At 40.5% G+C, this 26,878-nt stretch overlaps 1 protein-coding gene across 1 annotated transcript in view; it reads left to right on the forward strand.

Moving 5' to 3' along the window:
* ano1a (anoctamin 1, calcium activated chloride channel a) overlaps positions 1-24,664 on the forward strand; it is a gene marked incomplete at both ends in the record, with an annotated part of 100,967 nt that extends 76,303 nt beyond the window's left edge. Inside the window, 10 exons of the mRNA XM_080730140.1 lie at positions 1,868-2,069; positions 3,982-4,093; positions 6,527-6,584; positions 12,551-12,651; positions 12,966-13,108; positions 20,146-20,298; positions 21,736-21,788; positions 22,160-22,344; positions 22,783-22,888; positions 24,410-24,664. Of these exons, the coding sequence (XP_080586266.1) occupies positions 1,868-2,069; positions 3,982-4,093; positions 6,527-6,584; positions 12,551-12,651; positions 12,966-13,108; positions 20,146-20,298; positions 21,736-21,788; positions 22,160-22,344; positions 22,783-22,888; positions 24,410-24,664 (1,368 nt within the window). The remainder of the gene's footprint in view (positions 1-1,867; positions 2,070-3,981; positions 4,094-6,526; positions 6,585-12,550; positions 12,652-12,965; positions 13,109-20,145; positions 20,299-21,735; positions 21,789-22,159; positions 22,345-22,782; positions 22,889-24,409) is intronic.
* Between the last annotated feature and the right edge of the window lie 2,214 nt (positions 24,665-26,878).

Consider the following 26,878-nt stretch of genomic DNA (forward strand, 5'->3'; position numbering starts at 1 on the left):
GAGATAAAAGGTTTCTGCTTGACGGCAACAATATTCAAGTTGTAAATCATCGCTGTCGTTCAGAAACCTTGTATCCCCATAATCTTTTTATGTTTCCTTTTTCATAAATAACTTGCTATTTTGCAGTGGCCATGACAGTTTTCTTTTGTTTAAACAAAGGAAACAACTTTCCACAAAGCACCCAAAACACGCTATTGTGGAGTTTTGTATGTAATCTAAAAGTATAGAATAAAATAGATAGACGAGAAATATTATTTTTTATTCTTTGACAACATCCTATCCAATCCACATCCAAGTTGCTTTACTGGCATTAAAGGTAACTATATTATGACTGTATTGGTTTACAGTGCTTTGAAAGCAGTGTTGTCATCTCATACTCTAGTGTGTGATATTATTATATGCTGCAGTCGGGCAGGAACCTCATTTGTCCATATTTATACTTTTCTATGTTTTTTACGTAAATTAATACCCCACGTTGTCATACAAAAGTAGCAAAAATAGCTGATATACAAGCTCAGAACGCGTCCACGTTGTGAGCTTGTCGATGGGCTATTGCTATATTGGAAAAGCTTTCAAAGTGAAGGTGGTTGTGTGTCTGTGGGTTTTATAAATATTGAACCGATGAAAAGTACTAGAGCATATGTCCTTTATTTCTCTCACCATTTCCTTAAAAGTAACGTTTGTGGACATACAAGGTTTCCACCCGACAGCATGGATATGCTGCAGGCTAACAGGGTGGCCGTAGCTGAGTAGAATGCCCTACTTCATCATACAAGAGTGTTGCATGAAAGTAGCTGAAAAGGCTTTCTGGAATGGGTCCGTTTGGTTCCACTTTAGGTACACTCTGAGTTAGATTAGCTACGTTTTTCTTTTGTCCTCTGAATACCACCCCCTCAGTGTGCGTGTGGCACTCACACATGTTTATGCTGCATTATCACTGGCAGCTAACAGTGCAAAGCATTTTTTTTTCCCGCCACCAACTTTCAACATAGATCTGCTGCAGACATGTACTGTAGCTACAAACTTCTCAAGTGCATTAGTCACAGTATATCACAGACTGTGGAGAATTACATGTCTTGCGAGTTGCGTGAGGCATTTGTACAATGTATATGTTGTGCAATTAAAGAAATATTTTAGGCGTCCGACTCCTAATTCAATTCACATTAGAACCGGACAGAGTTGTAAAATATAGAAAATAAGACAATTTGATTACATGTGTACACTGTCAAATATTGTCCATGCCGATGCAATCTGTAGCTAATTGTGTGTGTGTGTGTGTGTGTGTGTGTGTGTGTGTGTGTGTGTGTGTGTGTGTGTGTGTGTGTGTGTGTGTGTGTGTGTGTGTGTGTGTGTGTGTGTGTGTGTGTGTGTGTGTGTGTGTGTGTGTGTGTGTGTGTGTGTGTGTGTGTGTGTGTGTGTGTGTCTAACTGCCCCAGCAGTTTGCTTACTCCAAGTAGCGCCACCCTGTGGCTGCATTTGCAAAACATAAGTACAGTGAAGTCCGCCAGCATGAGTAGCTAGCAACAACTAACTGTACTGTACTGTCATTGTCAACCATTCATATCGAATGGGAGACATTAATAAGATACAAACTGACTCAACTTGTGGAGCAAGTGTTGCCTTAACCATTTCTTCTCTCCTTCTCCCTCTCTGCACAATTCCTACCTCTAATGGGGAAAAAAGGAATGATTTCCATCAGCCTTTTATTTTCAAACCAAGCCTCTACTGTACTTGTAGATCTGCTAATTTTGAGACAAAAAGTACATGGAGAAAAAGCTTTTTCTGCCCTACAGCATCGATATGCTCATGTACTGTGTAGCCTATGCATTTTTTTGTAACTAAAAAGGTCAATCTATGGATATTTCAGATCAGCGTGACCTTTGCCATCGTGTTCGGGGTGATCCTGTACAGGATCAGCATCAAGGCGGCGTTGCACATCAGCTCGTACCCGGCGGCACGATCCAACGTGCGCGCCACCGTCAAGGGCACCGCTGCAGTCATCAACCTCGTCGTCATCATCATCCTGGACGAGATCTACGCCGTCATCGCCCGCTGGCTCACCACGCTGGGTCAGCACACCATCATTACTGTTGGCCATTTCGTTGGCAAACAAACTCATTGTCCAAAATGGTAGATCTACAAGCACAGCGTGCCGTGATGCGACACCTTGTGCTAGAGTTGGTTGGCTATTTTGGAAAATGTTTGTACAGCTTTAGCAGATTAAAAGATCATGTAATTATCGCCATACAGGAAACATTTTACTGGTTTATTAAATTTCAAAACAAACAAAAAGAGACAAAATGTTTTAGTCACATTTTGACTATTGTGGACACATTGGGAAACAAATTATTATTTTGCGTGTACAGCTTGAATAGCGAGACTAAGTAAGCCTTGCCGAGCCATGAGGCCCATAGGGAGGCAGTTTGATGTACAAGTACACCCCCTGGCCATGACGCTAGTATGTCGCAGGGACAGGGACTTACACACAATCAAACCCTTGATGCTGAGTGCCAAGCAGGGAGGCACTTGGTCCCGTTTTTTGGTCTTTGGTACGACCTGTCCACGGTTCGAACCCCGACCTCCCAGTCTCAGGGCAGACACTCTAACCACAAGACCACTGAACTGGTTTAATCTATATGTCTTAGGCCAATTGACCCTTCGCTAAGCCCCTCCCCAACCTGTCCAATTCCACATTAGTTACTAAGAGCTCTGGCAAGCGTTCACACCTGGGTTCATCTGCCTGTCTGGAGTTGATTTCAGTGAAAGATATCCTGAAGGAATCATTGCAATTTTCTGGAGTAGTGGTTCGGAAATATCCGATATCCGATAAAATACGTAACAAATTGCGTCCCGTATCAGTTCATATGGGACACGTCTTTTAGTTTCCAAATACGGAACGATCCTGTATTATACGGGCGGTTATAGGTCTTCCACTCTGTTTAATCCATCTCTTGTGGTTTTGGTTTCGGAAAGGGGAAAAATACAACACCACCCTTTAAACATTATGGATATCTTTCTTCTGAGTTGCAAGTCCCGTATAAACACCCCTCTGCATTTTGCTCCGGGAGCTTGTAGGGCTGTCACGATATGATAACGATTAATTGTCACTCAAATAATTGCGGTTAACGATTTAATTGTTGTTTTTGTCGTTGATACTTACATTTCTGTTTGGCTTTTAGGCTTTGAAGTTGCAAATGGCAGATATGACACATAACCTAAATATACAAAGAAATGAAGGACATATTTGACAACTTTCTACTTAAAAAATAACATTGATAGTGGAAATAGCCGATCTACAAGCTCACAACGCGTCGCGATGCGACGCGTTGTGAGCTTGTAGATCTGCTATTTCCACTATTTTTGACCAAAAAAAAAATAAACATTTTCAACATTCATGATTATGACGATTATGGAAAAATATTCGCGATTATGTAAAATAATTGCGATTAGACGATTATGTAATAATTGTGACAGCCCTAGGAGCTTGCCATGGCTCCTCCTTCTAGTAACCGCCGCTATTAACATAGTAATGGACAAGGACGGGTTGGGGAGAGGCTTAGCGACGGGTCAATTGTATATTTTGAAATATTTGTATGTTATTTCAGATGAGCACCCATGTGCAAACCTAGAGAGCAGATGTCCTGGCCCTCTCTGAGCTAATTATCTCTGCTACATTACCCCAGCACTACTCACTACATACACTTATTCTACTTCTCAGCATCTGCCAAATTAATTGCATTTTATCCAAGCACTCCAAGTACAGACTGTATAAATTAATCAATTAAAAAGTACAGTATTTTATCCTCTGATTTGTAGTGAAGTAGAGGTACTGTATAGAATATGGCACAATGGGCATACTCAAGTAAAGTAAAATTACCTCAAAACTGTACTTAAGTAACCACTATAGTTTACAGCCACTATAGTGACTGTAAATAAAACAGAATCCCCTCTTTAATGTGTGTTCTCTCTAAATGTTTTCAGAGGTTCCAAAGACTGACAAGAGCTTTGAGGAGCGTCTGATCTTCAAGACTTTTGTGTTGAAGTTTGTCAATGCCTTCACTCCCATCGTCTACCTGGCCTTCTTCAGGGGCAGGTATGTACTGTATGTCCAAAGGCCTCATTTATGCACCATCACGCGATGGTGTCGCTCTCAGAGAATGGCTGAAAATAGCAGACCTACAAGCTCGCAACGCGAAAAAAGATTAAAAGAAAGAATATGGATATACCTGGTACAGTAGGTAGATACTGGATGGATGGATGGATGGATGGATGGATGGATGGATGGATGGATGAACACCCCTTCAGATGCGTTGCTGTACCCAGTGGAGTTATGGACAGAAGTAGTATTTGTTTGAATTGGTAATTCTATTGCCTACATAATAGTGACTACACACACACACACACACACACACACACACACACACACACACACACACACACACACACACACACACCCCCCACCCAAGGGCACTAAAAGGCAATAAAAACAGCATAACTTCTGTGGTTCTGTACTACACAGTTGGAAAACTGAGGCAGTTAGCCAAAATGATGTTTCCAAGAACCATCTTTAATTATGCCAAATGGTATTGTGTTTGATATCATTTTTATCTAATTTTATATAAAGGACCAAAGTCAAGTTTCCTTACTTTTTGTGCTCGGATTGATATTATAATAAATAATTTATATCTAAATAATGGTTCTGATTGCCTAACATATGTGAGAAATGCCCCAGAGCTGCATGGACTCCATGAACCGTCAAACAACTCCATTAAGAAGTCATTAAGAAAATGATCACTTTTCAAGTCAAATAAAAAGAAACAACCCTGAAAATTCAACACGCTGAAGAGTGGAAACATTACTCCACTATGGCTGGAAACCTTGTATGTCCACTTAACTACTTTCAACCTGGCGTCCCTATTTTGGGCATGTCATTATAGGCAAAAAAAGTTCAATTTGTTTTAAAATGGTAAAAATCACAGATCTGCAAGCTCACAATGCACCGTTGTGAGCTTGTAAGTTTTCATTTCATTTTTTCATTTTTTCATTCATTTATTTCTTTATTTCGAACATTTAAAATGAGTATAAAAGACAAAGGAAATAAAAGGAAGATAAAATAAAATACAAACGGCAACAAAATTATATTGAAAACATCCTTAAATTAAAGTTCATGTTCGAAAAAGGAGTAGGAAGAAGTTTGAAAAACTTATCAAGTCCTACCCCCATCATTAATTTTCTTAACTAACAATCATCATATTCATAATTAGGCTTCTGCCCCAGGGTTATTCACCCTGTATCAAACAAATAAAGACAGCCTGAATCAATCAAGCCCAGCATATACTCTATAGATCTTTTTAGATCTCAACCAAATCTGCTGTATACAGCTATTCTACCCTATATCTATTAATTGTGTCCTTTTTGAACATCTGCTTGAAATTATTCCATGAAGCACTTAGCTTTAATTCATCTCTTAAATTGTTCCACAAAATCACCCCTTTAACAGAAATACAGTGCTGTTTTGCATTTGTCCTTACTAGTGGCTGACCAAACATACAGACCCCTCTCAAATCATAATGGCTCTCCCTTGCTTGGAACAACTTTTGGATGTTGTGGGGTAATAATTTGTATTCTGCTTTGTACATTAATTGAGCTGTTTTGAGATCAACCAGGTCTTTGAATTTGAGTGTTTTTAATGTAATAAAGAGTTGGTTTGTTGGTTCTCTATAGTTTGTTTTATTTACAATTCGTATTGCTCTTTTTTGAAGAAGGAATATCGAATTAGTGTTTGTTATGTACGTGTTTCCCCACACCTCCACACAGTATGTTATATATGGAAGTATAAAGGAACAGTACAACATGTATAGTGAATATTTATTTAAAAAGTCTTTGACCTTATAAAGTATGGCAATTGACTTTACTATTTTAGTTTTTATATAATTTATATGAGGCTTCCAACTTATTTTATTATCTATTATTACTCCAAGAAATTTGACTTCCTTCACTTCTTCAATTTCTATTTCGTTTATTGTGAGTTTTTTATTAGTGTTGATTATATGATTTCCAAATATTATATACTTTGTTTTACTTAGGTTCAGTGTCAATATATTAGAATCAAACCAACTCTTTAACGTCTTCAATTCCTGCTAGGTCGGTTGTAGGTCACATGACAGCGTTGTAGAAGGAAGTATTTAGGGCTTAAAAGAGTAGTTCACCCCAAAATTACTTTTCTTTCTATTGATTACTCACACCATGGAGACTTGAGTTCAAAACTATTTTGTTGTATTTGTCGCATTCCTAAGACAAAAATTTGATTACAGTAAATTTAACCCCATTGATTACGGATGGGGACCCGAACATCCAGAATCAATTTAATCGATTATATATAAATATATATAAATTAATTTCTTTGTGTTGATTTGTTGATATAGTAATAATGAAATGCGCTTCTAATTTACAGAATAATCGCTTAGAAAATAATAATACAAAAATAATCAAATAATGGACTGTGGTGGTTGTGTTTGTTCTCCAGACTTGTGGGCCGCCCAGGAAGCTACTTGTACGTTGTTGGATCGTACAGGATGGAAGAGGTAAGTCGCTTACTGTGCACCACAATTCTATGGTTTGACACTTAAGATCCTTACACACCCAGATAATGTGATTAATTCACATTTAAACGGCTGTTTGACTCATGGCCACATCCACACAGAATGCAAATATTGCGTGGTTATGAAGCAACGTTTTCGCCACTAATAAATGACTCAACTTATATCATGAATGAGCTATCACCAACTAATTAATTAAATTAAATTAAATTAATGTCTGCAGACGCATTTTATTTATCACTTATTCATAACTGTAGCAATGTGTTCTATATGTGCTGCTGCGTAGAACAACATGGCAGAATGTTCCACGTAGGCTAGTCTTGGAGAGAGAGCTGTCAACTTGTGCTTTGAAGGTCTTTAAGTCACATTTTCTTGCTTATATAAAAAAAACAAAAGAAAACAACTTAAAGGTCCTATGACATCAAAATGATTGTCCATACAGTCACTCTGCTGATAGTACCCTCCATTGGTATTCCAAAGTGCCTCTTACACAATATCTGCCAAAAAAAAAAAAAATCTTTGTACTGTTTCTCCGCCAGGCCCGAGGAACCCGAGAATTTAATAAGCTTTAATTAGAAAAAATATATTTAATCACGGCGAAACTAAAATAGGCCGGAACTAATCCTCAGCGATCGGTTTCAACACAGACCCATTATGGAGACTGACCGATTAACATTGAGGCCGAAACCGGAAGCAGGATGGTCCATCCTCTATTCCGGCCGTTAGCTTTTTGTGTATACAGCATGGCTTACAAATAAATAGACAACGGCTGGACGGATTTTTAAAAAAAAGTTTTGTTTCGAAGCTGATGAAATACCCGCACACACACGATGCATAGTCCGTGTCCGATTGCGCACGATGGAAACTCTAGCGCCCACGTTAAAAGGTAAGAGAAGCCAGGCAGTGAAAGACATAGCAACATTTTCGGGTTGCTCGGGTGGTCCAGTCAACGAGTAAAGTTCAGACCAATTTTCTGTTCAAATGCCACCCATTTAGTTGGGAAAAAAGTCAGGTTAGAGAAGCTTCTGTGCTTGTCACGTTATGATGTATGCACCAGGGTCTCTCACAGGGCACGCACCATGCATGCAGCTGCACGTAACAAAGTTAACCCTTTGTCTCGTCTCTGGACGAGACAACTGAGTTTTGGCACAGCGACCTCCAGTGGCCTTGTCTCGTTACTGAACGAGTTTGGCATACAAAATGTCAGGCAGCGCTGTTCTTAAAAAAACACACTGAAAGTTACTGCTTCCTCTGAGAGATATACAGACAGGTACAACAGATATGATGTATTACTTTTTTCAAAAGGTTTGAATTAAGGCTGGGCAATATATCGAAAATTCATCGCGGTATCAACATGCGAGACGGCTTGAAATGAGGTATTGGTGTATGTGTCAAATTAATTAACAGACACACTATGCATGCACACAGCACTGTAACCAGGTGTGGTTATTTCAATAAAACATTTTTTGGAAAATGGAAATAAGGCATTTGATTTCTTTATTCTATGTGTACTGTGCAATTTGCGAGCATGGATATGCTATTCATTATCTGGGTTAGGCAGGCAATTTACCTAAAGCAGAAAAAACATTAAAAAACAATATAATGCTTTTTACTAATATCGTGGGTAATAATCGATATTGAGGTATTCAACAATTCTTATCGTATATCGAAGGTTTCCTAATATCGCCCAGCCTTGGTTTGAATACAAGCCAGTGTGTGCGATCAGAAGGTTACCGGTTCAAATGCTGCACATGCTAAGAAAATCTCTATGAATAAGAAATGTTCTGCTTTGTCTCAACAACTATGTCATTGTACAATAAAACTCCAAAGTAAACATCAGAATCTATAGCAGGGACATTGCTGAGCATACAGGTGGAGTGAACCCTCCCTGGATTGGCACAATAACATGAAAATTAATAAAGATACAGAGGCATAGAATTCTTTTAATATTAGTTTATTTGCTGAAGTAAAGGACATCGTTTGCTTAGAGGCATTTCATTTGTAGGCCACAGTGATGAGGGTTCAGGGTTGGTCATGCATTGATTTTACATTTTGAACATTGCATCCATTATGAAAGGATGTGATGACAGTATCAATTAATCAATCCAAAACATTGTACTATATGAACTTTGTCTACCTCTCCCAAGGGAGAGCGATAATTGCAACGATGCACAAAATACAATAAAGATGGTTGTGCATCGAGTTGCTCGAATAAAGATTCAGGGAACATCTCAGAGCGCGGAGCCCTTTAACGCCAAGATTATTTGTATTCCATTGCAATAAATGGTTAAATCTAAGTTGACGTGAGTATTCCTGACTAAAATAGCATTAACGTAAGCCCAAGATTGTAGCTTTAAAAATAGGGTTAACTCTGGGTTATTGATATAGCTAATTTGTATACTGGTGCATCCCTAATAAAACCTAATGAAATGTACCCTATCCTAAACCACACAAGATTTGAGTGAAACCATGAACATAACACACAGTTTCCTAAGAAAATCAAAATATTTGATATCAATGCATTGCTGTTTTGAATTGTAAACATTTTTAAAACAATTCAAAGATTTTCCAGAAATCTTGTGAGTGTCTGTCTGTCTGTCTGAGTGAGTGTCTGTCCACAGTATACACAGTATACACAGTACACAGTATTTCTGTAGCCATTAAACGAAACGGGTATTTCTTACATTGATGCTCCTACATATTATCATGCAAGCACCAGTTAAAGTTACTTTCCATCCCTCACTGTGCACAGTACATCCCATAACCCACACTGGCCACACACTGCACATCATTTCGGAGCTCATATCTTTGAACGGGTAAGGGCTAGTCTAATACTAATGACAAGATCTACAGTACAAGCTCTCAACTTGCGTCGCTATTTTCACTATATTTGAAATAGGGCTTAAGTTGTTAATTCATGACATACTTTTTCCCTTCCTAGAAATGTAGTGGAGTGAAATGTACAGTATGTGTCTTGAAATGTATTGGGGTAGATCTGGACAGATTAGACACGCACACTGCCAGGTTCAAGAGAACAAGTTATTAAAGAGCAACGTTTCCAAGCCTGAGGACGGTCTCACGACCGAAATGTTGCTCTTTAATATCCATCTATAGGCTACTGTCTTGTCGCCTACGCACCTGTTTGGAAAGGAACTGGGTGTGCGGAAGTCTTCTTTTCTAATGTAGTGGGGTGAAAGTTTCCAAAAATATACAAATACTCTATTAAATGCAGATACTCAAAACTTAAATCGACGGGTGAAAACCTGTCCCAAAACTGCTCGTTTTCAGGATTGAAATTTCAAAATGGCAAAAATATCAGATCAACAAGCTCAAAATGTGCCTCGTTTCGAGCTTGCAGATCTGCTACTTTTGATGCTTTTGTGCGATGCTGCTGTATTATCAAACCTCCAAATTTAGGAGATTGAGGTTTCTGCCCGACGGCAAGTAAATATACTTCATCGTTAGTGTCCACCACTGGCACATGAGTCCCTATTCTGGGGCCAACACCCTGTCATCACAATAGTGACAGGTGTGAGGTGTCCTAGTGGTACTTCCATCCATCCATCCAACCATCCAAATAGAACGCACCTGCTTGCCAAGTATAGAACAGTGCGGTAATAAAGTGTTCTTAACACATTCCAGTTTTTGCTGAAGCTTCCTTTGCCTTGCTATGCTATTTAAGCTAGTGTTTCTCAACCTGAGGCTATAGGTAGACTACCCAAGACAAGCTCTTTAAATGAGGAACAGATAATATTGGCTTCATATTGACTTCATGGACATTTTAGGTCCCATTGAGTAAGCTTCTTAGATCCTTATGTATATAATATATTAAAAACTCAGCACAAAAGATAGGAAACTTGACTTCGGTCCATTATACCTCCCCTTTAATAATACCAATTTGAATTGTGTTTTATATAATTTTTATCGATGATTTGTCACCTTTACAATGAGGTACGGTTTGTAAGCATCGGGCATTCGTGGAATGATAACCACAGCCAAACGTGTGGGTAGCGCAGACCCAAAATTTGCCAACATTTGGTCCATTATATCCCCCCTTTAATTATGCCAAATGGTATTGTGTTTGATATCATTGTTATCGTTGATTTGTCACCTTTACAACGAGGCACAGCTTGTAAGGATCTGGCATTCGTGGAATGAGCAACACAGCCAAATGTGTGGGTAGTGGCCCTCCAAAAATGGTCAAAATGGCCTGGCAATTGCCTGCAATACTGTTCTTTTGGTGTTCACCTTTGTTGCTTGGAGCATTGAATGATTGCACTCTCCCACAGTAATAAGGAAAAGAAAAAAAAACAACACATATTGGCCATTTTTACATGGGTTAATGATTAATGTTAAGCTCAGTGTCAGGGAAGCTCATAATGAGAGCAAATGCCAGTAGAACAGTATTGCAAGCCATTTTGGCAAGATTTTGGTCGGCGCTACCCACACGTTTGGCTGTGTACTGTAGCTCATGCCTCGAATGCCCGATGCTTACAAGCTGTACCTCGTTGTAAAGGTTACGAATCAACAATAAAAAGTATATAAACACAATACACTTTGGTATTATTAAAGGGGAGATATAATGGACCGAATTCAAGTTTCCTTTCTTTTTGTGCTGAGTTTATAATAACAGTGGTGGAAAAAGTACTCAATTGTTTTACTTAAGTAAAAGTATATACTGTCAATACTGCAATATAGAAATACTCTGTTACAAGTAGAAGAGTGGAATTCAAAATGTGCTTGAATAAAACTATAAAAGTATTGGCATCAATAAGTACTTAAAGTACAAGTAAAAGTAAAAGTACAAAAGGTTTGAAAACAGCCGATCTACAAGCTCACAACGCATCGCGATAGCCAAGGTATAATATAGGGCTAAAGTGGTTTATGTATGTTATTCATCGAGTGACACTAATGCAAAGAAAGTACTTCTACATTACAATGAATACTTTATTAGACAGACATGTAAAGAGCACGGAGGTACAGTAAAACACTTAGGCTAAAAGGATAGCACAATTATAGACAATTATCTAATGGTGTTAAACAAGGGCTAAACAAACATTGGCACATACGGCAAGTCCTTTGAAACACTTCCAAGATGTTATTGGTTTACGAGGGTCTCCAGTTTAAAACATCACTTTGTGAGGTCACATTCGGCCAACAGACCAAATCACTTTTTGGCCAAATTTCAATTTCCGTCCGTTAATGTTTCTCTTTCTAGGATGGGAGGTGATATTTGGTGTTGATCGGTCCAGTGGTGCACAAGATTAGCCGCAGGCAGGCAGGCAGGCAGGCAGGCAGGCAGGCACACTTTTCTGGACGGCTGTAGTGTAAATTAAGTTAATGGGAGGTGAATAAATTCTGCGACAGTCAGTGCTGAACAGGTTTTACTGTACTGTATGTACAGTAGGAGGACGTGTGTACAAAGCATTTGTGCAGCAATAAACTAACGTATTCTTAACACATACCAGTTGTCACTGAATCATTCCCTTGCTATTGCAGGACGAGTTATTTAAGCTAGTGTTTGTCAACCAGCGGGCCAAACGTTCTGAAAGGCTTGTAGACCAACATTAACATACTGTATCTTCTTGTCTTCACAACTGTTCAGAACCAAAGGGCATCTTGACACAAAAGTTTGTACGACCAAAAAACAGAACTATAAAGTGGAGTGTGATCCTGGACTTGTATTTACTGTATTCAGTGTTATGAAGATCCATCACCTAGCCAGTAACTAATAGCTCAAGTGTGTTTTATTCCATAAGTATGAATAATGCTTAATTTAACAAGAACTGTGTCAACTGAAATTTCCAGCTAAACCAGGCATTCAGTGATTAATCATTCTAAGCCGTAATTTGTGAGACTATAGACTCTCTATCCTTCCTGTTATCATTCTTTCATATCTCTCTCTCTCTCTCTCTCTCTCTCTCTCTCTCTCTCTCTCTCCCCTCCTGCAGTGTGCCCATGCAGGTTGTCTTATGGAGTTATGCATCCAGCTTTGTATCACCATGCTGGGAAAACAGCTCATCCAAAACAACCTATTTGAGATCGGAATACCGTGAGTGCACATACACGTACACACACACACACACACACACACACACACACACACACACACACACACACACACACACACACACACACACACACACACACACACACACACACACACACACACACACACACACACATACACACACACACACACACGTACACGCAGACAGTTTCATGCAAGTTTAAAAGGGATTCCTTGTCTGTCAAGTTTCTCTGTGTCTCACACTCTGTCTAAAGGCCCTATCATAGTACAGTCTGGGGGTGATAAGTGTGTGCGTCGACACCCTGCTGTATGTGACTGTCCTCGTTTTCCTGCAGGAAGTTGAAGAAGCTGCTGAGGAAGAGGAAGTCAGCGAAGGACGCGGAGCAGGATGAGGAACGCTTCAAGAGCCTGCACCGTCATGAGAAGGACCACTTCCTGAACCCCTTCATCGGCCTCAGCCCTGAGTACATGGAGATGAGTGAGTCCCACCCCTAACAAACACACAAACACCTGAGTACATGGAGATGAGTGAGTCCCACCCCTAACAAACAGCATTATGCTGTACAGTACGTACTACGTACCCATGCACACGATGGGCTGAGCTGCGTACCACATATAATAACATAAATAAGTGTTATGTTGTCACAACATGATATGCAACTCCATAGAAGTGAATGGGCAGGGATTTCCGGTTACCACTCTAGTTCTTTTATAACGCTATGCTCTCTGGCTTTGCGAGGCTACCGCTGCAGGTCTGTAGTCTGGACCCCTACTTTTGAGAACCACTGGGCTCCCATGACCCAGAGGGAATGTCTTTGATGTGAACGCAGCGTTCCACATTTGAGACTGAGTCTATTCGTCTCATTACTCTCCCAGTAAAGAGTCACGAATTCACTTATAAATTGAATTATCTACACTCAGATTTAATAGTGCAGAGGAGAGCACCGGGTAATTCATGCCCCGTAATGTGGCACACGCAACACATGATGTAACATAATGAACTTGAAAATGTACATATTATTCATGGAATTTGGACCGGATAATTTGTTCTAAAATGGTTCATTTCTTGTGAGTCTGCGTTAAGCCTCAAGGTTTTCTCCAGTTATGTAACCAACGAACGTCCGTAGGGACGTTAAAATCTTTGTCTCCTCATTAGGAACAAGTGCAACTCATTGCAATAGGAAGCCACTGTCCCTTTACTTTAACCCCGACCAGCTTCTATCACTTACATACAGCAGCATGCTCAGCTGTATGGCACCATCCTACTAGACCAGGATGCTCGGCTGTATGGAACCAGCCTAGGGTGCGTTCGGAAATGCACACCGGGTGTGTGCTCAGTTTAGTGAGTGCCCTGGGCGGTGATGATGTAGAGTGCACTTTGTGTAATTATTTACAAAAGACCAGTTGCTGAAACAACTAAAAACACACCAACCTTTTCTGAAAAGCAGCAGTTGCTAACGTTGCTATTGAAAGGTACTTTCATTCATTTTTTTTTCTTTTTTGTCATTCAAAAAAAAAAAAGATTTTAAACAATTTTTTACAACAACAGGTACTTTCATTCATAACATTGGCCTACCTGCTGTTGGTTTACCGCAAATGGTGCATTTTGCTATCATTTTCTACGCCATCCTTCACCGCAGGGAAACACTCGAGACACCGCCATGAAAATCAACCAATCAAAACACAGCATTGATGCACCACACTGTCAACCCCCAACTTCTGAGTAGGGTCGGTCAGTGCGTGCTCTGAGCACACCCGGGGCACTGGATACTTGCACTGGATTTTCGAACGACAACGCACCGTGTGCACCGAATAAACAAACGTCAAGAGAGCACACAGGTGTGTTCAGTGCACATTTTCAGACGCACCCCTAATAGACCAGTGGTTCTCAACCTTTTTCTCAAGCCTCTTAAATTTGATTGACTGTTGACTGACCGAGTGACCGTTGTTAATTCTAAACACATCAACATAAAGTGCTGTGGTGAACAATCACCCAAATGGAACAAGGTGAAACCTGCTCAGTTAATGCCCTCATTAACATTTTTATTAGATTAGATTAGTGTGAATGTTTCGATCTTTTGGATGCTCATTAGTGAATCTAAGTCCTTGTAATTAATCTAGCTCCTATTCAAATTAACCCTGTAGCATTCCTATTCTGGGGCGAATCTACGGCAAAAACAAAATATAAACGTAATGCGTCGTGAGCTTGTAGATTATGTGTAGAGGGGAAATACTAGTCGACCTACAGTAGTATAGAGCCCTGGGAGACCCTAGTCAACTAGGGTTTACGTTGTTAACCTGCTAACCTTTGCAATGGCAAGGAGGAATTCTGAGGTTGCTCCTAATGAGCGGAGCACAGTAACGTTGTCGCAAAATATGATCTCATGAATGTTCTATGTTTGTGTAAATCCATGTCATTTCTCATAATACAGTACAGTAAATGTCACCTGTATAAAGTACTGTAGATCAGGGGTCTTCAACAGGGGGTCCGGGACCCCTAGGGGGTCCTCAGAGTTTTCTCCTTTTTTATATTAACCACTTGAACCCTAGTGTCCATATTGGGAGAACTTTAGCCAAAAAATAGCAGATCTACAAGCTCACAATGCCTCGCAGCGGCTATTTTCAGCAAAGAGCTTTGGTGTAGAGGGGGAAAAGAACAGATTAAGTACAGAGTGAAAGGTCAGGTTTATAAGTACTAGCCCTTACCCGTTCAAAGATATGAGCTCCAAAATGATGTGCAGTGTGTGGGTTATGGGATGTGCACTGTGCACACAGTATATGAGGGATGGAAAGTAACTTTAACTGGTGCTTGCATGATGTAGGAGCATCAATGTAAGAAACCCGTTTCGTTTAATGGCTACAGAGATACTGTCCCCCCCCCCCCCCCCCGCCCACCCGCCTGCACACACACCCGCCTGCCTGCACACACACACACACACACACACACACACACACACACACACACACACACACACACACACACACACACACACACACACACACACACACAGAGCTGGTTAAACATTTTGCCTCAAGCTAGATGCAGAATAGATGTGCCTCATGCTAGATGCAGAATAGATAGTAGCTACACCATAAAAATGCTAATATACAGCATATGATGTGTGAAAGTGACAAACGGCCTTCACAGTTATGTCAGGTGTGTTCATATGCTGATGGTGATGCGATTTCAGATCAATTGCTCCAGCCACTGAGGAGAAACGCTGTGACAGACAGACACTCACTCACTCACTCACTCACTCACTCACTCACTCACTCACTCACTCAGACATTCGCAAAATTATAGTATAGATTGACGGTTCAAGTGGTTAAATATCCAAAAATACAAATTGATCCAAAATACACCGACGATTGTGCTGTCAAACGATGACATATATGGAATCTATGAAAAAAGGTTGTGGGGTCCCTGCTTCATCTCTTAAGGGGTCCTTGGCCTGAAAACCTTCACGACCCCTGTTGTAGATATCATCGTCCTACACTTAACATTCATCACTGCTACTGGAAGTAGACTAATCTCTTCTTCCACTTCCATCATGCTGTACTTTGATGTCTTAATCCACTCCAGGAATTAGACAGATCCATGTGTAAGAGTCCTTAGTCACTTTATTAGTTTTATTTGAATTTGCAATGGCCGTTCATGCATGATAGTGTGACCTATTAAGATAATTGGATTGCTGGAACATATGGAGTTGGATTATAATTGGACTGGAACAGTGTTTTTCATGTCAATGCTCGGAGGATCTGGTCTACGTGGCGACAGTGCGGATAATGAATTCCAAACAATCCGCACATTACAGTCCCCTGAGGGCTTTTACATAAGAGAGCATCGCAAGGCCTCGATGACATAACGGGACCTTGAGTGTAACTTATTTTATACAAACACTTATTTTTAAAACTACATTAACATATTGTGTCCTGACCTCATGTCAGTTGTGTACTGTAATATGTTCTTACAAATGTGTTTCATGAAACCAAAATGTCATCATGTTTGATGCTCAGTAAAGGAGATGAATACCTTATAATTCCATGTCCTGCCTGTTTAAATTCTGATACTGGATAAGACAGAAAGAATGTAGACTGGATTTAAAGGACAACTTTGTTTTTTTTTACAACAAGGATTCATATTTTAGATTGTAATTAGAGAAAAGAAAAGATGAGTGTTCAAATGTTTGGCTAAATGTCTTTTTAGACACAATAAGCCGGCAATTTCTGTATTACTATTTACACCAGCCCCCATAAGTCACATCTTTTTGTGGTGCCGTGCATCCTGGGAATGGGCTGATTGTGTCTAAAAAGACATATTTAGCCACTTGCATGCATGCCCCCAACATGGGGGCATGCATGCAAATCAAAACCGTTAAAATCACAATAACGATAGAAAGAAGTAAATGAAAACATTGTAACACTCATCTTTTCTTTTCTCTAATTACGATCTAAAATATGAACCCTTGTTGTAAAAAATCACACCCGTGTGAACTGAGCGGTGGTTTACCCACCAACCCCTAGAGCTTAGAATTAATTTATATTTAATTAAAACAACAAATCTGCAGCACTTCTCGCGTGTAACGTTAAAATGTGGCTGGTCTCGCGAGGCAGAAGTCTCCATTCGCCGCTGCAAAAGTGGGCTGATCTACAAGTCCACAATGCGTCACTGATCCAATAGGTAGTGGGCTTGTAGATTAATTAAAAGGGTGCTTGTTTAGCGACACCGACATACAGCGAAGAATAAACCTCCAGCTACTGAACTTTCCCTACACTGACCGTCCTCCGCCTAGCAGACAGTGCTTTGCCTCTTGAGTTAAACGTGCTCACGTTTCACACAATGTAACTTTAATTGATTCAGAATGATAACGAGTCAAGCTGAAACGGGCGACTCATTTGGTAGGGACGGGAAGGCAGACTGTTTACGAGACTTCTCCACCGAAAACACTGTGTAAAGCATGGATTTCTTCTCTCACGAGTCTGCCTGCACGCAGCCACGTTCACGGTAAAACTCCCTCCGTCCCTCTGTAGACTACCTAATTTGGTTCAAACGAAAACATAATCCATTGGTGTGATTATAATTGCTCGTTTCACATCGTGGTGTTCCACGCTTCGCATAGACGATGCGATGATACTGCTCTTGCTTTTACCAACGCCAGTCGTCAGGCACGTGCACACAGACATCAAACGGGGCTTGAGCCCCTGCCCTTTTAAGAGAGAATTGTCCACCAAAGGGCCCTTTTAGAAATGTCAGCCCCTGCCTCTCTTAACATTCTCTGCACGTCCCTGACCAACGCGGTCCCTGACCAACGCGTGAGAGAGAGAGAGAGAGAGAGTGTGTTGTCTGCCTCAGTGGTGCGTGTTCCCCACACTCAAGCCCCCACCGTTGCGCTGTGTGTGTGTGTGTGTGTGTGTGAGAGAGAGAGAGAGAGAGAGAGAGAGAGAGAGAGAGAGTGAGTGTGTGTTGTCTGCCTGCCCTGCTCAATAGCGCCCCTCCTTTAACGTGTGTGTGTGTGTGTGTGTGTGTGTGTGTGTGTGTGTGTGTGTGTGTGTGTGTGTGTGTGTGTGTGTGTGTGTGTGTGTGTGTGTGTGTGTGTGGTCTGTGTGTGGTCTGTGTGTGTGGTCAGGAGAGGTATGGCCGGCGACAGACATACACGGCAGGCGACAGACATACACGGCCAGTAACATCTTGAAAGCGAATCACAGGAGCGGCTACCACCGCTCAAAAAAACAAACTTGTCCTTTAAGACCTTAAGACAGCTACAATATCTGTTATTAGCAGGCAGGATGGAATTTATTTTTAAAATACATTCTTTTATTTTATATGTTTTTTATTTTATTTTAGTTAGAAGGGTAAAAAAGAGAAGCCCATTTTGGGTCACAGATACATTTTTATATTATCGGTGGCGATGGTATAAACGTAGACCATTTGGATCCTGCTGTGTGGTCTCTGTTTACAACCTATCAACATCCCTGAGGAATCAAGCAGAACACTTAATCCATGCACCATATCACCATGCAATTCAGTACAGTGCTGTATAGCTTTAGTTGCTTCACTCTGTGCATAGTTCTGGTCACAGCACAGTGGCTGTAGCGGAGCGTTCATCCTTAACACGCAGCCCAGTTCAATATATGGACACTGTAGACATAAAACATTCATGGTGATACAAATAGCTGCTCTCCTTTCATCTCCATGTAACGTAACAGGCAGAGTTGGGACACCAGAACCACTGAGGGAGCAGAGATTGTAAAATTGCCCTCCGCAGGTTGTGCAGAAAGGCTTTTTGGTACTACACTAACTCCGCGCAGCGAAACCTTTTTAACCGACACGTCACACAGTCATGCCCCTAGGAAGACCTAAACGGGTCAAAAACGCTCTGCCTCGTTAGACCTGGCTTTGTATTATGCCCGGAGACATTAAAGGCTTTTTAATCATATCCTTGCTCGTTCCGGAGAGCGCTTGGAGTTAGCCTGAGGGTTTCCTTTTCATCTATAACCATGTTCAACCTCTTGACATTTCTGCATGCGAAGACCAGTACTGTATCCCTGTTTAGAAAGGTTCATCCAGGTTCACTGTGAGTTTAGTTCTCTCCAGCTGGCTCTCACTGCTCAGTGAATAATTATTCAACTCCAAAGAGAATAATCTGTCTTCTGAAGCCAATTAATCGCATTGTGAAAAAATAAAGCAAGATCCAGACACTCTAGGAAAAGCAGGAGGAGAAAAATCATTCAAACACCAGATCTTGCTTTCTTTTTTATTTTGTACTTTCCCATTGATCCAGGAGCACCACACTTTTTGCTTGCAGTATGCTACTTTGATCTCCGCTGAGCACCTGCTTTTCTTTCTTCTTCTGTATATGCCATTATTTAGTGCACACACTATTCACTGAGAACATGAAGGCACTCACCGAAGTTTTGCTGCATGTGCGTGAACATTAATTAATTAATTATTTTAAAGAGTACTGATAGTCCTTTTCCATTTCTAGGAGATACTTTTGCTTCAGAAGACTCTGATGGAATTCATTTATGGGATTTATTTTTGTGGCCTTGTTGGTACTGGTTTAAAATCCAGTTGTTCTTTATGTGTGTGTTATGTACAATATATTTCATCTGGTACCAGGGTGAGTAGATATTGACAGAATTCCTTTAAGGTGAAGTTTTAAGTTGTACTATACAGCCTCTGTCCCCCATCAATTTCATATTGTTTATATGACTTCTAACGACAAATAACACCCATTACAGGCTGTGTGCACTAGAGCCTGACACATATTTGAAACCTTTGACATTTCCCCCCTACTCTAGCCTATAATGACAAAAATAGAGACGCCAAGTTGAAAGTGGTTAAAATCGGCACACATCTCTTGCATAAACGCTGATACCGATGTCATAAAAAAAAGTCAAATAATGCCTAATACTGTACAGGTGCAATTGCTGTGGCATTTTATTCCTGCATGTAAAATGGCCAGTTTCACACAACAGGAGACATGCACTAACTGTCCTTTTGTGTTCATGCAGTCATCCAGTTTGGGATGGTGACTCTCTTCGTGGCGTCCTTCCCTCTGGCTCCGCTCTTCGCCCTGCTCAACAACATCATCGAGATCCGCCTGGACGCCAAGAAATTCGTCACGGAGCTACGCAGACCCATCGCGGCCCGTGCCAAGGACATCGGTAGGAGTCACGCACCTCTTATCATCGCTGTCGGGCAGGAATCTTGTTTCTCACATATATTTTGTTTTTTTCAATCAATCCGATCTTCATCAGGACATACTGTATACATGGACATACGTTACCAGTGTGCACTCTACTTCCTTTTGCACTCATCTTGCACCTGGGCCATGGATGTGCATGCACTACTTTCCTCATGTTTTCAAAAGAATATTGCCCTACTTCGTCGTAAAAGAGTATGCTATTGCTATTTTTGAGAACTTAGACATTAAGTGGTTAAGTGTGTTTGTAGGTTTTAGAAATATTTAACCAATAAAAGGTAGTAACTAGAGCTTGTGACTAAATAATACTACATTGGACCCTTTGGAACACAGGTTACCTTTCCCATTTCCTGAAAAGTAAAGGTTTTTGGACAGAAACAATATCGAAGACCATGTAGAACTGATTGTTTTGAACATGTTGTAGCGTAAGTGCATATACATTATTTATTGGTGGTTATATTCAAAGGAAAGTTATTTAAAGGATTTACCCTCAATAAGGATAATTGACTTACTTTTATTACCTCTAATATTTCAACTGGCCTTATTCTTTTAAATTTAGTTAGACTTAACTGAAATGGAGCCATGCCACTTTTGAATATGTTTAACTCAATTATCCTGTTATTTTCTGTGCAAAAGGTTATTATACAGTAGAAATCATGGGTTTCTCATTTAAGCTCACTCTGTCTCTCAGTATATTGTTTTGTTCAACTGACGGTAATAGGATTTAACATGATAAAGGCTAAAAGGGACTCAAACTACAGTATGTGGTACTACAGTATGCATACTTTGTGGTTAAATATATCTATTACATCTTTTCACTTTTCAATTTGTAACAAATACTTGTTACGGGGCCTGGACGGCTGGCGTAGACGTCCAGGCACCTAGGCTGCTAATCACAGCGTGTTGCAAGTTCGAGTCCTGATCCCGATGACCTTTGCCGCGTTTCAGTCTATATGTCTCTCTGTCTGTTTTATTAGCAGACTAAATCCTTTGTTGTACAGTGGTGTCATGCAAAAAAGATCTTCAAGATCACAACCTGACCCATGTACACTATGTGTGTTTACAGTATATATATATATATATATATATAATATATACATTTGATTAGTTTGATTTACTGTTGCACCCATACACTTATTACCATACATTATGGATAGATCAACCAAATCTCACATCCAGACCCTTTAGAATTAGATCACCAACAATAAGCAGCACCTTACCATGATGTTCACTCTGTTCCTCTGTGTTCAAACTATAGTACATCTCTTGCCCATGCTGTTGGTGCCATCTAGTGGTGGCACGTGTGTACTTACAACTGTAGCAGGACTTCCAGCTCGGATAAATCACTCACAGATGAACTGTATGCCAAAGCCATTGTTTTGTTCTGTTTTGTTTACAGGTATCTGGTACAACCTGTTGAGGGGCCTCAGCAAAGTAGCAGTCATTATTAATGTGAGTTTTGTCTGGTTGCCAAGGCACCCATGTTGCCAGGCCATGTGACAGAATGCTCTATGAAAAGTTAGTGGATGACGGCATTTGCTATTACGATGTATCTCCAAATATTATTTATTGAGATATCTTAAGTAGTTACTCTGTGAGAAATCTTTATCCAATAAAGTCTCCAGGTTGACTTCCATTACACAGAGAAACCGTTCTCAAAGTGAGACTTTGGCACACAAACAAATGCAAACAAAGTGTCAGAGTTAAGGGGGGTCCTTGAAATGTAGATTTTGAGAACCGCTGGCCTACGGTTTCAATGCCGTGGCAGTGGTTAGCATCGTTATCTCAATGACTCAATGTGTCCATGTGCGGTCCACCCCCAGGCGTTTGTCATCTCCTTCACGTCGGACTTCATTCCTCGGCTGGTCTACCAGTACACCTACAGCCCTGATGGCTCCATGCACGGCTTCGTCAACCACACCCTCTCCTACTTCAACGTCAGCAACTTCCAAGCCGACACAGGGCCTCTGCAGCCCATGCATCTGGGATATAAGGTGGACTTGTGCAGGTGAGTGCATGCACCTGGGATCTAAGGTGAACACATGACGACTGGTGGTGATGTGTGGTGACGTCAAAGACGAGCCATTTAGTACTGATAACCAATCCTCTGTGTGCATTGATTATTGCGACCATAGGTCGCATTTAGTATGAAAACCTGCAGATCATGTCCGTCATGTCATGCTCCATATGGATCCCTGATGTCATCAATATTAAGCCCATATCTGGGAATGCCCATATATGGACATATTGTGTCAGTCTCTGTTGTTTCAACGCGACCTCGCCCTTAGAGCGTTTAAATAATGTATAATTAATTAATATGTAAATTATATCGGTGAAATTATTATGATCTTCAAATGAAAACTGATCAGAAACAATCAGTGAGTAAATACCAACTCTCCCCCTCTCCTGCACTCTACAATGTCCTCTCTCTCTCTATCTATCTCAGATATAAAGATTACAGAGAACCACCATGGTCCAACTCACCGTATGAGCTCTCCAAGGAATTCTGGGCCATCCTGGCTGCTCGTCTGGCCTTCGTCATTGTCTTTCAGGTTTGAATGAACACACATTGTGTTGAAATGAATGCACACATACCGATGTTGCTTATACACTGGCATCCACATGCTGAGAGCAGATATGACACACAATGTTTGCGTTCATATTTGATGTACAGTATGTGAAAGCACTTCCATGCTACCTCCCTTATAAAACAAGCAAACAACCAAGTTCTTCATATTTAATTGATGTATGGCCATAGAGTGGTCATACATCAATTCATCATGCATTTTTCAGAAAAAAACAAGACATGCCCACTGGCTCAAACACAACACAGTTCAGTATTTGAAGGCACAGTATGGTGCAGGAATAGATGTACGTATAGGAGCTGAGATATCACATTTATCCCCAGAAATAATTCAGTGACAAGGGATATTGAAACACAATTCTGTGTATATAGATTTCTTTCTTTTTCCGTGACATTTTCAAAATGTCACAGACACTGTGTGTAATAAATGTCATTAGTGCTGCATGCCATTGTATAAATTATTGTGTGTCAAATGTTACGGTGTTTACATGCACACAATTACTGCGAATGAGCAGGTTATGGCAATAACGATTACTGAAATAATAAGGTTATGGCTATAACATTAAAGTGTTAGAAGGTGGCCTCGGTATCAGCCAGATAATACAATTACAGGTGAAACTAATTGAAAATAATGAAAACACAAAATAACATGAGATTAAATAATACATCATGAATGAGAGATACAGTACTGTCGCTACCAATGCCATAGGCTGTGAGAAAGAAGAAAAAGAAATAGGAAGCATCTGAAGAGAAAAGAGAAGATATGAAGTCTGTATCCTCATTGAAACCCAGGGTAGTTTATTGTGTTCAGTTGATGGAACAAAACACCTTCCATTTTGGTACATTTTTATGTATTCTGTCTCCCCCTGAGCAGATGATGAGTTCAGAGCTCTCCATGTGCAATAAAGAATCATTAGCATTGTGAAAATCACTAAAGGGTCTAGCCATGGAATAACGAAGACTCCTAATTCTAATGGCATATTTATGCTTGGCAATGCGATCCCCTGAGCATATTTTACTGTATGTAAAAATAGTTTGACTTGTTGGCTCTTTGAAGTTTTATAGCCTTTATTATTTCTTATACTTTGGAGCATCTGGATTGCCTTTCAGTTTATCTGTTTGTTTCCCCCATCCCAATAGCATTTTGTACATTTACCATCCATGGTTGAGTTATATAGCAATTAGTTAACTGTTAATTTGTATTTTGTTGCACACAAATAGCAAAAATAGCTGATCTACAAGCTCACAGTGTGTCATCATGATGCAACGTAATTTGAGCTTGTAGATAAACAAATTATTTGTCATTTCATTTTTTATTGGGTAAATGTGTACATTTTAAAGTGGTTAAGAGTGTCTGTGTGGGTTTGTTTTATAAATATGTAACCAATGAAAATGATAAAAAAGAGAATTTAGATTACTTTTCATTATCGGTTAAACTGGTTAAATGAATTAACTGTTGCACCTTATGTGTTCCGTGTGTGTCCTACAGAACGTGGTGATGCTGATGAGTGACTTTGTGGACTGGCTCATCCCAGACATCCCTAAGGACATCAGCCTGCAGATCCACAAGGAGAAGATCATGATGGTGGAGCTCTTCATGAAGGAGGAGCAGGGGAAGAGGCAGCAGGTGGGCCGAGAAAACCACAACCAAGACAACTACGCTTCCTCTCCATCGGCCAACCGGAGCCCTGCACCGCAACCCCGGTCGCGTCCAGTCTCTCACGCCAACACAGCTAACTGCTAACCACCTGGCGCGTTGCAAACGCGCAGGCGTTACAGAAGCTGTTGAACATTTTAGCTAACAGCTTACAGGCCGATGGCTTAGACAGCTATAGGTGTTAGCAGTATTAATTGCTCACATGCTTAGCTGTTATAGCTAATGGCTCGCCGCTAACCATTCTCAAAATCGAGCGTTGTCCGAGACAGACCTCTATCCGTCCATCCAGTTCGGTCCTGCCATCCAGAACATCCTCTTTCTGGGGTCAGGATATGTCTTCTAGCTAATCAAAACATGTGCTTCCTAATTTATCTCCTGTCAGCAAAGAGTCAGAGCAAGTGAGTTACTGAAAGAGTGCTGGCAGACTAATTATACTCCGTCCTTTCATACTGTTGATGTCCATAGGTGACAAGCCAACTTGGAGAACACATGTGGCTCTCCTGAACGTTGTATAACGTTATGTAAACATGACTAACCCATGATGGAACACACATATGTTGAGTTCTCAAGAACCTTGTACAAACATGCACTGACTAACCTTGCCTGACTTATACTAAGTCTCTTCTTTTTTTTTTGTTAATTGCCCTGGATATGAGAAATGGTTTATGATGGATGGTAGATGATTACGTATACCATCTAGGACCAGCTGGGAGTCCCTTCACCACCAGAACATCCAGAACTTTCTGAGATCTTCAGGGCTTCATGTCACAAACATTCCACAGAGATACATGTAGAAGCTCATGCTGACAAATGTCATTGGCCTGGTTGTGTATCATTTGTTCTTGTCATTTATTGCCCACAGGATAATGGTAAATGGATGGTTGTTTTTGTTGCACTCTTAATAAACAATCACTGTTGGAAAAACCTTGAAATGGCAGCTACAACTGGGACATATTTACAAACGACAGGGGCTCCCACTAGAGAACATTTTTGTGTTAGAAAGATTTCAAAATTACTCAAAATGATTCCGATTTTTTCAGGATTTTACCAAATCTGAGACGATCTACAAGCACATTCTGAGCCTGTAGATTAGATAGGTACTTATTAAAGTTGTTCAACTGATTTTGATGCTATATCAACACATTTTGGTGAGGACCCCCTGAAACCTTTGCAAGGACCCTGGGGGAACGCCATTTTGAGAACCATTGCGATACACAACACAGTCAAGCGCCTAACGCTTGATTTGCCCTCCGCCGTACGATGGTTTCGAAAATAGATCTACAAACTCAAGCTTATTGGTCTGTAGATCTATTTTTGGGGAGTGACACCATGGTACAAGTACAAATCAGAAAACCAAAAATCAAAGCCTAATGGACTGGATGAGTCTCACGTTATATGGGCCTTTTTATTGTCTTATTTGCACAATTAAATGCAAAGCAGGAGTTTATCTACAGTATGTACAATTGTTTTGAATATGCAATGTTGTTGAGCTAATCATGCTTTTTCATTGTTCATTTTTAATCTACTTTGTTATAAGAGACTGAACAGCAATGGAACCGTGTTGTGCTGTTACTTTGTACCATGTCAAGCTGCCTGCTGTTGCTACAGTATATGTCCTGTCATACTGTATGTTCTGTATATAGAAGTGACAGCTTCCAGCTAAACACTGTCTTGTTACAAATGACAAATGTCTTTAGATTTGAAGTTAAGAGGGCTTCTGTTCTGTCCAAGCAGCACACGTCGTACTAATGTGACTACTGGTGTCATGAACTGGAATAGTTAACGGGCAGATGTGTTTTATAAAGCATGATGCAGAGAAGGTCTGCTCTGTGTCACGTCCAGTCCCGGACACAACCACAACACTGGACAACAAACCACCACTATTTTAGACCAGTGATTCTCAAAATGTTTAATTTCAAGGACCCCCAGTTTGGTATTCATTAGGTCACAGACCCCCATAACACAGTCACAGACCCGTAAGGGTCTACTGGTTCATAAGTATCAATCATTGAGCTGGGGACCCCTGGAAACCACCTCGAGGACCCCTGGGGGGCCCCGGACGACATTTTGAGAACCACTGCTTGAGCCAACTCCTCCAACCTAACCTGCCTTATTCACTTAAAGCTGTAATCCATAAGTTTTGTCTTACCCGGGTACTGGACCTGGGTACCAAGTGCCAACATTTCTACTAGTCATGCAATACCCCTTTTAACCAGTAGGTGTCCTACCTGACCACAGGGTCTAAGAGAAGGTAGACCAACTACAGCTATGATTCACTATGCCTACAGGCAGGCACCACAG

This window comes from Nannobrachium achirus (genome assembly GCF_963921795.1).
Source record: "Nannobrachium achirus genome assembly, chromosome: 7".
NCBI lineage: Eukaryota > Metazoa > Chordata > Actinopteri > Myctophiformes > Myctophidae > Nannobrachium > Nannobrachium achirus.